At 39.7% G+C, this 13,390-nt stretch overlaps 2 protein-coding genes across 11 annotated transcripts in view; one reads left to right on the top strand and one right to left on the bottom strand.

The window, feature by feature from the left end:
* Positions 1-7,585, top strand: part of LOC131955149 (C-myc promoter-binding protein) — a 62,504-nt gene extending 54,919 nt beyond the window's left edge. For 8 of the 10 annotated variants that reach the window (XM_059319192.1, XM_059319175.1, XM_059319183.1 and 5 more), the window contains 8 exons: positions 968-1,019; positions 1,170-1,495; positions 4,515-4,665; positions 4,821-4,907; positions 5,313-5,424; positions 5,886-5,943; positions 6,480-6,652; positions 6,963-7,585. In XM_059319192.1, the coding sequence (XP_059175175.1) occupies positions 968-1,019; positions 1,170-1,495; positions 4,515-4,665; positions 4,821-4,907; positions 5,313-5,424; positions 5,886-5,943; positions 6,480-6,652; positions 6,963-7,102 (1,099 nt within the window). In that variant the 3' untranslated portion in view covers positions 7,103-7,585. The other 2 variants (XM_059319217.1, XM_059319209.1) reach the window with 2 other exon arrangements.
* Positions 7,586-9,105: 1,520 nt separating this feature from the next.
* LOC131955283 (serine/threonine-protein phosphatase 6 regulatory ankyrin repeat subunit A) overlaps positions 9,106-13,390 on the bottom strand; it is a 38,133-nt gene continuing 33,848 nt past the window's right edge. The window contains exons 26-27 of the mRNA XM_059319341.1: positions 12,921-13,064; positions 9,106-11,202 (exon numbers count right to left, since the gene is read on the bottom strand). Of these exons, the coding sequence (XP_059175324.1) occupies positions 11,090-11,202; positions 12,921-13,064 (257 nt within the window). The 3' untranslated portion in view covers positions 9,106-11,089. The remainder of the gene's footprint in view (positions 11,203-12,920; positions 13,065-13,390) is intronic.

Genomic DNA, 13,390 nt, shown 5'->3' with positions numbered 1-13,390 from the left:
GGGGGGTTAGATTGGCTTAGCTGTGTTGTGAAGGGGGAGGGGGGGGGTTAGATTGGCTTAGCTGTGTTGTGAAGGGGGAGGGGGGGGTTAGATTGGCTTAGCTGTGTTGTGAAGGGGGAGGGGGGGGTTAGCTTGGCTTAGCTGTGTTGTGAAGGAGGAGGGGGGTTAGATTGGCTTAGCTGTGTTGTGAAGGGGGAGGGGGGGGTTAGCTTGGCTTAGCTGTGTTGTGAAGGGGGAGGGGGGGGTTAGCTTGGCTTAGCTGTGTTGTGAAGGAGGAGGGGGGTTAGATTGGCTTAGCTGTGTTGTGAAGGGGGAGGGGGGGGTTAGCTTGGCTTAGCTGTGTTGTGAAGGAGGAGGGGGGTTAGATTGGCTTAGCTGTGTTGTGAAGGGGGAGGGGGGGGTTAGCTTGGCTTAGCTGTGTTGTGAAGGGGGAGGGGGGGGTTAGATTGGCTTAGCTGTGTTGTGAAGGGGGAGGGGGGGGTTAGCTTGGCTTAGCTGTGTTGTGAAGGGGGAGGGGGGGGTTAGCTTGGCTTAGCTGTGTTGTGAAGGGGGAGGGGGGGGGTTAGATTGGCTTAGCTGTGTTGTGAAGGGGGAGGGGGGGGGGGGGTTAGATTGGCTTAGCTGTGTTGTGAAGGGGGAGGGGGGGGGGGGTTAGCTTGGCTTAGCTGTGTTGTGAAGGGGGAGGGGGGGGTTAGCTTGGCTTAGCTGTGTTGTGAAGGGGGAGGGGGGGGTTAGCTTGGCTTAGCTGTGTTGTGAAGGGGGAGGGGGGGGGTTAGATTGGCTTAGCTGTGTTGTGAAGGGGGAGGGGGGGGGGGTTAGATTGGCTTAGCTGTGTTGTGAAGGGGGAGGGGGGGGGGGGGTTAGATTGGCTTAGCTGTGTTGTGAAGCTAGTTATGGACAGGGTTGTACACACTGGTCAACACAAAGAATGTCAGAGTTGATGTAACTTGTTGTCTCTTCTCTTCAGTTGTCCATACTGTCATGCCAAGTTTGTTCCCCATCTGCAAGTCTATATCAAGGTAAGAACACGCTGTCCTGGCTCAGTGCACCCTCTAGTTGATTGGTGCACAATTTTTTATTTCACATGGAAAACATGTTCAAGTTCATTATACAAACAAGTTCTTTGGTTATGAATATTAGAGTTGAATAGTTTAATTGTGTTGAACTAGGACTGGCGAGCTGACGCAAAAAGCTTCACCTTTAACAATGAGCAAGCCTACCCAGCCAGTGAGAAGCTTCTAGCCATTGCAAACAAGCAAAATTTAACCGAGCCAAGTTCACTGGATCGAGGTGAGATGCCTTTGTCAATGGAGGAAGCTGAGCTGACCATGCGCAGACGCTGCACCAGTGAGTGCCTGATCAGTGAGCTTGCTGGCTCCAACATGGACAGTCCCAGCCACCAGTTCCAGCGCTCACCTCTTAGTCTGTCCATTGAAGAAGAATCTTCAGACAGCTCACCTGAAAAAAATTGCATGAAAAAAGAGTTTATGTCCAGGTCAGTACAGGTAGCCTGAATGAGTGAGAAATGTTTAATGTATCAGTACAGGTAGCCTGAGTGAGAAATGTTTAATGTATCAGTACAGGTAGCCTGAGTGAGAAATGTTTAATGTATCAGTACAGGTAGCATGAGTGAGAAATGTTTAATGTATCAGTACAGGTAGCCTGAGTGAGAAATGTTTAATGTATCAGTACAGGTAGCCTGAGTGAGAAATGTTTAATGTATCAGTACAGGTAGCCTGAGTGAGAAATGTTTGATGTATCAGTACAGGTAGCCTGAGTGAGAAATGTTTAATCTATCAGTACAGGTAGCCTGAGTGAGAAATGTTTAATGTATCAGTACAGGTAGCCTGAGTGAGAAATGTTTGATGTATCAGTACAGGTAGCCTGAGTGAGAAATGTTTAATCTATCAGTACAGGTAGCCTGAGTGAGAAATGTTTAATGTATCAGTACAGGTAGCCTGAGTGAGAAATGTTTAATGTATCAGTACAGGTAGCCTGAGTGAGAAATGTTTAATGTATCAGTACAGGTAGCATGAGTGAGAAATGTTTAATGTATCAGTACAGGTAGCCTGAGTGAGAAATGTTTAATGTATCAGTACAGGTAGCCTGAGTGAGAAATGTTTAATGTATCAGTACAGGTAGCCTGAGTGAGAAATGTTTGATGTATCAGTACAGGTAGCCTGAGTGAGAAATGTTTAATGTATCAGTACAGGTAGCCTGAGTGAGAAATGTTTAATGTATCAGTACAGGTAGCCTGAGTGAGAAATGTTTAATGTATCAGTACAGGTAGCCTGAGTGAGAAATGTTTAATGTATCAGTACAGGTAGCCTGAGTGAGTGAGAAATGTTTAATGTATCAGTACATGTAGCCTGAGTGAGAAATGTTTAATGTATCAGTACAGGTAGCCTGAGTGAGAAATGTTTAATGTATCAGTACAGGTAGCCTGAGTGAGAAATGTTTAATGTATCAGTACAGGTAGCCTGAGTGAGAAATGTTTAATGTATCAGTACAGGTAGCCTGAGTGAGAAATGTTTAATGTATCAGTACAGGTAGCCTGAGTGAGAAATGTTTAATGTATCAGTACAGGTAGCCTGAGTGAGAAATGTTTAATGTATCAGTACAGGTAGCCTGAGTGAGTGAGAAATGTTTAATGTATCAGTACAGGTAGCCTGAGTGAGAAATGTTTAATGTATCAGTACAGGTAGCCTGAGTGAGTGAGAAATGTTTAATGTATCAGTACATGTAGCCTGAGTGAGAAATGTTTAATGTATCAGTACAGGTAGCCTGAGTGAGAAATGTTTAATGTATCAGTACAGGTAGCCTGAGTGAGAAATGTTTAATGTATCAGTACAGGTAGCCTGAGTGAGTGAGAAATGTTTAATGTATCAGTACAGGTAGCCTGAGTGAGAAATGTTTAATGTATCAGTACAGGTAGCCTGAGTGAGAAATGTTTAATGTATCAGTACAGGTAGCCTGAGTGAGAAATGTTTAATGTATCAGTACAGGTAGCCTGAGTGAGAAATGTTTGATGTATCAGTACAGGTAGCCTGAGTGAGAAATGTTTAATGTATCAGTACAGGTAGCCTGAGTGAGAAATGTTTAATGTATCAGTACAGGTAGCCTGAGTGAGAAATGTTTAATGTATCAGTACAGGTAGCCTGAGTGAGAAATGTTTAATGTATCAGTACAGGTAGCCTGAGTGAGAAATGTTTAATGTATCAGTACAGGTAGCCTGAGTGAGAAATGTTTAATGTATCAGTACAGGTAGCCTGAGTGAGAAATGTTTAATGTATCAGTACAGGTAGCCTGAGTGAGTGAGAAATGTTTAATGTATCAGTACAGGTAGCCTGAGTGAGAAATGTTTAATGTATCAGTACAGGTAGCCTGAGTGAGTGAGAAATGTTTAATGTATCAGTACAGGTAGCCTGAATGAGAAATGTTTAATGTATCAGTACAGGTAGCCTGAGTGAGAAATGTTTAATGTATCAGTACATGTAGCCTGAGTGAGAAATGTTTAATGTATCAGTACAGGTAGCCTGAGTGAGAAATGTTTAATGTATAAGTACAGGTAGCCTGAGTGAGTGAGAAATGTTTAATGTATCAGTACATGTAGCCTGAGTGAGAAATGTTTAATGTATCAGTACAGGTAGCCTGAGTGAGAAATGTTTAATCTATCAGTACAGGTAGCCTGAGTGAGAAATGTTTAATGTATCAGTACAGGTAGCCTGAGTGAGAAATGTTTAATGTATCAGTACAGGTAGCCTGAGTGAGAAATGTTTAATGTATCAGTACAGGTAGCCTGAGTGAGAAATGTTTAATGTATCAGTACAGGTAGCCTGAGTGAGTGAGAAATGTTTAATGTATCAGTACAGGTAGCCTGAGTGAGAAATGTTTAATGTATCAGTACAGGTAGCCTGAGTGAGAAATGTTTAATGTATCAGTACAGGTAGCCTGAGTGAGAAATGTTTAATGTATCAGTACAGGTAGCCTGAGTGAGAAATGTTTAATGTATCAGTACAGGTAGCCTGAGTGAGAAATGTTTAATGTATCAGTACAGGTAGCCTGAGTGAGTGAGAAATGTTTAATGTATCAGTACAGGTAGCCTGAGTGAGTGAGAAATGTTTAATGTATCAGTACAGGTAGCCTGAGTGAGAAATGTTTAATGTATCAGTACAGGTAGCCTGAGTGAGAAATGTTTAATGTATCAGTACAGGTAGCCTGAGTGAGAAATGTTTAATGTATCAGTACAGGTAGCCTGAGTGAGAAATGTTTAATGTATCAGTACAGGTAGCCTGAGTGAGAAATGTTTAATGTATCAGTACAGGTAGCCTGAGTGAGAAATGTTTAATGTATCAGTACAGGTAGCCTGAGTGAGAAATGTTTAATGTATCAGTACAGGTAGCCTGAGTGAGAAATGTTTAATGTATCAGTACAGGTAGCCTGAGTGAGTGAGAAATGTTTAATGTATCAGTTCACATATAAAAATAACTCTAAAAAATGTTTTTGTCCATTAGGTCGGCATCATCCTCCGAGCCTGTTGTTGTACCATATCTCAGCCCTCTTGTGCTTCGTAAAGAAGTGGAATATGTGCTGGATCATGAGAGCAATTTGTGCCTTGCTTCAGATGGTTTTGTAGAGGAACATCCCATAATCTTTTGGAACCTGGTTTGTTTTTGTCTTAGTGAGCAGAGTAGTCTGTCCACATCTCACTGCTACCTCTGTCCACATCTTACAATATCTTCCATATAGAATATAGTTTTCTGTAAAACAACACAACTGTTAGAGTACATCCATGCAGTTTGTTATATTTTTTTTTTCAGATTTGGTTTTTTCGACGAATTGAGGTCCCAACACATTTGATAGACTTTCTCTTAACATCTAAAATTTTTAATTCCCATCATTCAACAGTAAGTTTTCCCATCATTCAACAGTAAGTTTTCCCATCATTCAACAGTAAGTTTTCCCATCATTCAACAGTAAGTTTTCCCATCATTCAACAGTAAGTTTTCCTATCATTCAACAGTAAGTTTTCCCATCATTCAACAGTAAGTTTTCCCATCATTCAACAGTAAGTTTTCCCATCATTCAACAGTAAGTTTTCCCATCATTCAACAGTAAGTTTTCCCATCATTCAACAGTAAGTTTTCCCATCATTCAACAGTAAGTTTTCCCATCATTCAACAGTAAGTTTTCCCATCATTCAACAGTAAGTTTTCCCATCATTCAACAGTAAGTTTTCAATAGTAATCTTTTAATTCTAGTATGTTATTTGTAATTGAGGTAAACAAAGATGTATGTTGATGATGTTTTAGGCTGGACACAAAGGTGTATTTAGCAGTCAAAACATTTTGATTCGACCTCAGTGGGACAATGTGAGGATCCATGATGAAGCAGGACTTCCCATGTACTCTGCTTGGAGAGCAGGTCAGCACTGCCAGATTTTACTTGCATATTACTAGCAAAATGGCTTTCACCTATCTCTTAAGAATCTCTCCTCCCCCCCCCCTCCCCCCCAATAATTGAAACAAAAATGAAATTTACATAGAAAATATAGTTTTCACCAGCCAGACCAAAAAGCCATTACAGCCAGACCAAAAAGCCATTACAGCCAGACACAAAAGTCATTACAGCCAGACCCAAAAGCCATTACAGCCAGACACAAAAGCCATTACAGCCAGACCAAAAAGCCATTACAGCCAGACACAAAAGCCATTACAGCCAGACACAAAAGCCATTACAGCCAGACACAAAAGCCATTACAGCCAGACACAAAAGCCATTACAGCCAGACACAAAAGCCATTACAGCCAGACACAAAAGCCATTACAGCCAGACACAAAAGCCATTTTATGTAACCGCTCTAACAAGCACCCCATATGTCCACAGGTCACAAATCTACAGTTGTTGATGCTTTAGTTATAGAATCCGAGTCTTTTAGTCGACCGTAAGTAAACATGACTTTTTTACTCTGTTTCATTAAAAGGTTGACCTATGGCAAATGAGAGGATGTTAATACTTACAGGTGCTTAAAAAATGTATAGACATAATGATGTGTCTGTTCTAATAACTTTTTTCCAGCCTTATGTGGCAGATAATTGCTTCTATCAAACGTAATGACGTGTCTGTTCTAATCAATTTTTTCCAGCCTTATGTGGCAGATAATTGCTTCTATCAAACGTAATGACGTGTCTGTTCTAATCAATTTTTTCCAGTCTAATGTGGCAGATAATTGCTTCTATCAAACGTAATGACGTGTCTGTTCTAATCAATTTTTTCCAGCCTTATGTGGCAGATAATTGCTTCTATCAAACGTAATGACGTGTCTGTTCTAATCAATTTTTTCCAGTCTAATGTGGCAGATAATTGCTTCTATCAAACGTAATGACGTGTCTGTTCTAATCAATTTTTTCCAGTCTAATGTGGCAGATAATTGCTTCTATCAAACGTAATGACGTGTCTGTTCTAATCAATTTTTTCCAGCCTTATGTGGCAGATAATTGCTTCTATCAAACGTAATGACGTGTCTGCGGCCATCAGGCAGCTGGTTGCTGCCAGGCGTAAAATGAATTCACGAAAACGCAGATTCAGGAGCATGTACAGAGAAATTCTTTTTTTGTCATTTGCTGAGTGTGGAAGGGAAAACATTGATCATGGTATAAACATTTTACATACTACGCATTTTCTCAACCACTGCAATTAGAAACAAATTTTTAAAAATTTAAATAACCATGTTAAAAAATAAAACTAAAAGCATTATACATAATATTGGTCTACGTTTATTATGTATGAGGTTAAACAGCATAATAGTTTACTAATAATAAATAAATCTCTGAAAAAGTACTTCTAATATTATTTCTAAATAAAATTTATGGGCGACTGTGTGCATAGGCCTGCAAAGGGTTAATCTGTTTTAGAGAGTGCAACTACTGGTCCACATTTTAATTTGATTAATGGATGTTTCAGATGCTTTTGACAGAGAGTACAGCCTTGCATTTGAAACAAAACTTCAAGCCGCAGATATCCGTCGTCTACAGGTGGATGACCATCCCAAGTCAGAGAAGGTTCAGTGGTGTAGAAAGGTATTTGGGGAGCTAGAAGTGTAAGACACAAATTTCGGTGTAGAATTTGGTGCTAGAAGAATTAGGTTGTAAAGGTCTTAGTAAAACTAATAGCATCAGGTCAATGGAAGCTTGATGAATGATTAACTTATTGATTTTTGCTCTTGTTAGAGAGCTTGTACTATAGTGAACTTGTTACTGCCATTCATTGGTGCCTACTATGTACAAGCACTGAATGTTTTCATACCATGTTAGTTTAGATTGCACTCTTTGAATCGTTACAATTATGTTGTACATATTTTACCAATTTAAACAATAATTACAAGATTTTTATCTCTTATTTCTCTGATTGTCTAGAAATAGAAGCCACAATGATTGTCTTGCTTTAGTGTTCCATGTTTATACTGGTTTTGGTCCATATTTATTCTGGTCCATGACCATTGGTTTATACTTTACTGGCTGTGTTAGGTTTCCACTGCACTACTGCAGTCAACATTCCAGAAGTGGCTTGGGCAACATCTGGGCAAATACAGACATTTGTAAGCTTGCCTACAACCTCTGGGAAAATACAGACATTTGTAAACTTGCCTACAACCTCTGGGCTAGACAGACATTTGTAAGCTTGGCTACAACCTCTGGGCAAATACAGACATTTGTAAGCTTGCCTACAACCTCTGTGCTAGACAGACATTTGTAAGCTTGGCTACAACCTCTGGGAAAATACAGACATTTGTAAGCTTGCCTACAACCTCTGGGAAAATACAGACATTTGTAAGCTTGCCTACAACCTCTGGGAAAATACAGACATTTGTAAGCTTGGCTACAACCTCTGGGAAAATACAGACATTTGTAAGCTTGCCTACAACCTCTGGGAAAATACAGACATTTGTAAGCTTGCCTACAACCTCTGGGAAAATACAGACATTTGTAAGCTTGCCTACAACCTCTGGGAAAATACAGACATTTGTAAGCTTGCCTACAACCTCTGGGAAAATACAGACATTTGTAAGCTTGGCTACAACCTCTGGGAAAATACAGACATTTGTAAGCTTGGCTCTGAGTTTAACACTTGTAATGGTATTAACTCAGAGCAACAACCATAGACACATTTCACAGCTCTGTTATTCTTGTAAATTCCTTGCCTGCAAGTGTTTAAATAATGAGCATAATATTTATTTGTTTCATGTTAAAAAGATAATTTTTTCTTAATCTTTATATGTTGTCAAATACTAAAGATACATTTCTGTGGGCAGTTAATTTTTGTCATGTTTTGATACCTGATTGATAACTAAATTCCACCTATATAATTGTGCTCATTCTTTCTACTTGACATAAAAAAAGCAATATGACTAGTAGAAAGATGTTTGCAAACTAGTCAAGTTTGATGAATGTGATACGAGGCAACTTTATATATTTTAGTGCTCATTCTATTGATGTCTTTCTAAATAAACCATTTCTCACATCTACTTGTTCTGTGCATTTCTTTCAGTAGCTCTCTGGACATGTGCTAATGCTGCTTTTATTCAGGTCACCAGCTACTGCATGGAACCTCACAAAGTTTGCTGTACAGATTTGGTTTAAATCTTTCTACTCAATTACATTGATCAGCAAGTTTTCTAACTCCTTGACAGTTAATGAATGCTCTGGTCCCTCAGCCAGCTGGATCTAGCTGTTACCATGCCAACAAACACCAACAGGACCATTTCTAATGGAGCTAATTCTTTCAAAATGCATCTATTCTTATCACTTGATTAGGTATTAAATTAGTCATTTAAACTAATTTAAAGATTCCATTTTTTTTTTAAAGCAAATTAATCATTGATTAAGCAGTTTTAAAGAATAATAGGTCCTTAGCATTGTTATAATAAATTACTATTACAATTCCATGACACTAAAAATTGTAAAAATAAAGAGATTAAAAACCTACTTAATATAACAGTATTATTAGTATCTTACCTTAGCTTTTAAAAATATAAATAAAGCTAATATTTTCATAACTTTTTTTTTCCACCACAAATTATGTCTAGTACAGATAAGTGACAAGCAGAAAAAATGTGTACCAATTTATTACAAATGTAAATACTGATAATACAAATTCTATATATAGTATCTATGTCATGATCAGACTACCAGGAAATGTAAGACTTGTGACACCTGTTGCTAAATGATACTACATGTGCCTCTACACACACCATGTGAAAAGCCACTCATCACAAACATGCACCAAAGATAAATAGCTGGAGTTTATAGTAAATAAAGAATTGTAGAAATAAAATGTGTACAGTACTAGACAAGGACTTTTTGGGACATCATCAAATTGGTGTACATTTTATTTTGTCATATATTACTTTTAAAATGTTACAAGTAAGACAACCCAGTCTAAAAATTTGAAAAACTTTACATCTACAAGATTTCATTAAAATACATGTTTCACTTGACTCTATCAATAGAGAAGTGCAGATCAATAAAGGCACATAATTAAAAGTAATTGATAAACATCTTCATTGCGGAGTAGTCAGGCTAGCCACACAGGACTGGCTACCACAACAAGACAGTCACACCAGTCACACATTTAGTTAATAACACCAGCAGCAAGACCCAAACATTAACCCATTCATGTCCTGTGGGCTCAACTTTTACGCCACCGTAGTCTATTTAGGTCTGTGGAGTAATGGAAGTCTTACTGGTAATAATAGTTTGGAGATACAATCAGCAGTAGAAAATGTTTTACTTGCGTTTTTCTTCTTCAATCACTAGCAGTTATTTCCAACAATTGTTTAAAACTAAAGGCAGGTTAATTAGCGACAAACAAAACCAATCAAAATCTGACTGCTGATGAATCAGGCTTAACTTATTATTTACATATAGCATAGTGAAATTTGAGGAAAAACTACGTCTTATTTTTTTTTAAATTTCATTGAAATAGTAAAGATTGGAGGTTCTGGAAACAATCACTGAAATAGTAAAATTGTATGTTTTTGAAATTTTGTCTAGATTATTTTGTATTTTATTCAACCATTTTTATTGAAACATAAACTAAGACTATTTTCCTAAATAAAGTGGTTTTTTAAAAATATATGCAGATATTTTTAAATAGTTTTTAAAAGTGTTATGGTGGAAAAAAAAGACTCAGTTTCCTTGGTTCTGTGATTAGTGTGCCCAACCAGTTAAGAGATTGCTTTGTACATTCTACACTTTTTGCCAGAAAAAATTAGAATAACTAAACAGTGACTCTATTGCCTGCAATGAGGGGTTAGTTATTACTGCAGGTATTCAGCCAGTAAATCACATCTGTTAAACAACAACTCAATCACATCTGTTAAAAACTCACTGAGCATTTACACCAGATTCAACAACCAACAGCTTGCTAGATTTGATCAACTGTCTCAGACTGGTGCTCAACAATGATAGGTGGTAAGAGTGGACTAAAGGAAAGACTTGAGATACAAGCAAGGAATGTGTACAATCAGGTTGTCTTCTACCTCAGTCAGGTTGTCTTCTACCTCAGTCAGGTTGTCTTCTACCTCAGTCAGGTTGTCTTCTACCTCAGTCAGGTTGTCTTCTACCTCAGTCAGGCTGTCTTCTACCTCAGTCAGGTTGTCTTCTACCTCAGTCAGGCAATACAATCAGGTTGTCTTCTACCTCAGTCAGGCCATACAATCAGGTTGTCTTTTACCTCAGTCCAAATGTCATTTATCTCAGTCAGGCCATACAGTCAGGTTGTCTTCTACCTCAGTCAGGCAATACAATCAGGTTGTCTTCTACCTCAGTCAGGCCATACAATCAGGTTGTCTTTTACCTCAGTCCAAATGTCATTTATCTCAGTCAGGCCATACAGTCAGGTTGTCTTCTACCTCAGTCAGGCCATACAATCAGGTTGTCTTCTACCTCAGTCAGGTTGTCTTCTACCTCAGTCAGGTTGTCTTCTACCTCAGTCAGGCCATACAATCAGGTTGTCTTCTACCTCAGTCCAAATGTCATTTATCTCAGTCAGGCCATACATTTTTTGTTACAGTTGTACTTAAAAACGACTCAATAAAATTCTGAATCAGAACTTTGTAAAGATCCGGAATGTTCTTTATGATCTGCATTGCCAGTGTTAGTTACATTCAGTGTTTCTTGTACATCCAGACATTTTGTAATACCTGAGGAAACAAACAATAGCTCAAGATCTGCAAGCACAAAGACATTGGTAAGATCAAATGTTTTCAAATGTTCAGACCCATCTACTCTATCATGCCCAACACATTTATCCCACACTCCTGTCAACTGCATCATGCCCAACACATTTATCCCACACTCCTGTCAACTGCATCATGCCCAACACATTTATCCCACACTTCTGTCAACTGCATCATGCCCAACACATTAATCCCACACTCCTGTCAACTGCATCAAGCCCAACACATTTATCCCACACTCCTGTCAACTGCATCATGCCCAACACATTTATCCCACACTCCTGTCAACTGCATCAAGCCCAACACATTTATCCCACACTCCTGTCAACTGCATCATGCCCAACACATTTATCCCACACTCCTGTCAACTGCATCATGCCCAACACATTTATCCCACACTCCTGTCAACTGCATCAAGCCCAACACATTTATCCCACACTCCTGTCAACTGCATCATGCCCAACACATTTATCCCACACTCCTGTCAACTGCATCATGCCCAACACATTTATCCCACACTCCTGTCAACTGCATCATGCCCAACACATTTATCCCACACTCCTGTCAACTGCATCATGCCCAACACATTTATCCCACACTCCTGTCAACTGCATCATGCCCAACACATTTATCCCACACTCCTGTCAACTGCATCAAGCCCAACACATTTATCCCACACTCCTGTCAACTGCATCATGCCCAACACATTTATCCCACACTCCTGTCAACTGCATCATGCCCAACACATTTATCCCACACTCCTGTCAACTGCATCATGCCCAACACATTTATCCCACACTCCTGTCAACTGCATCATGCCCAACACATTTATCCCACACTCCTGTCAACTGCATCAAGCCCAACACATTTATCCCACACTCCTGTCAACTGCATCAAGCCCAACACATTTATCCCACACTCCTGTCAACTGCATCATGCCCAACACATTTATCCCACACTCCTGTCAACTGCATCATGCCCAACACATTTATCCCACACTCCTGTCAACTGCATCAAGCCCAACACATTTATCCCACACTCCTGTCAACTGCATCATGCCCAACACATTTATCCCACACTCCTGTCAACTGCATCAAGCCCAACACATTTATCCCACACTCCTGTCAACTGCATCATGCCCAACACATTTATCCCACACTCCTGTCAACTGCATCATGCCCAACACATTTATCCCACACTCCTGTCAACTGCATCATGCCCAACACATTTATCCCACACTCCTGTCAACTGCATCATGCCCAACACATTTATCCCACACTCCTGTCAACTGCATCATGCCCAACACATTTATCCCACACTCCTGTCAACTGCATCATGCCCAACACATTTATCCCACACTCCTGTCAACTGCATCATGCCCAACACATTTATCCCACACTCCTGTCAACTGCATCAAGCCCAACACATTTATCCCACACTCCTGTCAACTGCATCATGCCCAACACATTTATCCCACACTCCTGTCAACTGCATCATGCCCAACACATTTATCCCACACTCCTGTCAACTGCATCATGCCCAGCACATTTATCCCACACTCCTGTCAACTGCATCATGCCCAACACATTTATCCCACACTCCTGTCAACTGCATCATGCCCAACACATTTATCCCACACTCCTGTCAACCCAATTACAAATGGCCAAAGAAAACAATTTTACCGTAACTTGGTGCAGATGTATTGAAGCGAGTGGACTTGGACAAGACATGATTACAGGTGGAAGAAAAAGGCATATGAGCAAGAATGATGGCCAGACAGTCTGCTATTTTGGCTGTTGGTGCACAGGAAAGGGCTGGTGTATAACCTGTGGAGAACAATTGTTTCACATTAGTGTTTACACAGCTCATTGGCTAGAACTTACAAGACCTGCTGTTTTACATTAGTGTTGATACAGCTAGTTGGCTAGAACTTACAAGACCTGCTGTTTTACATTAGAGTTGATACAGCTAGTTGGCTAGAACTTACAAGACCTGCTGTTTTACATTAGTGTTGATACAGCTAGTTGGCTAGAACTTACAAGACCTGCTGTTTTACATTAGAGTTGATACAGCTAGTTGGCTAGAACTTACAAGACCTGCTGTTTTACATTAGTGTTGATACAGCTAGTTGGCTAGAACTTACAAGACCTGC

This window comes from Physella acuta, unplaced genomic scaffold (genome assembly GCF_028476545.2).
Source record: "Physella acuta isolate Inbredline_101_S28 unplaced genomic scaffold, ASM2847654v3 ptg000079l, whole genome shotgun sequence".
NCBI classification, from domain to species: domain Eukaryota; kingdom Metazoa; phylum Mollusca; class Gastropoda; family Physidae; genus Physella; species Physella acuta.
Note: the sequence above shows the minus strand (reverse complement) of the source record. Positions and strands in the feature narration are given on the sequence as shown.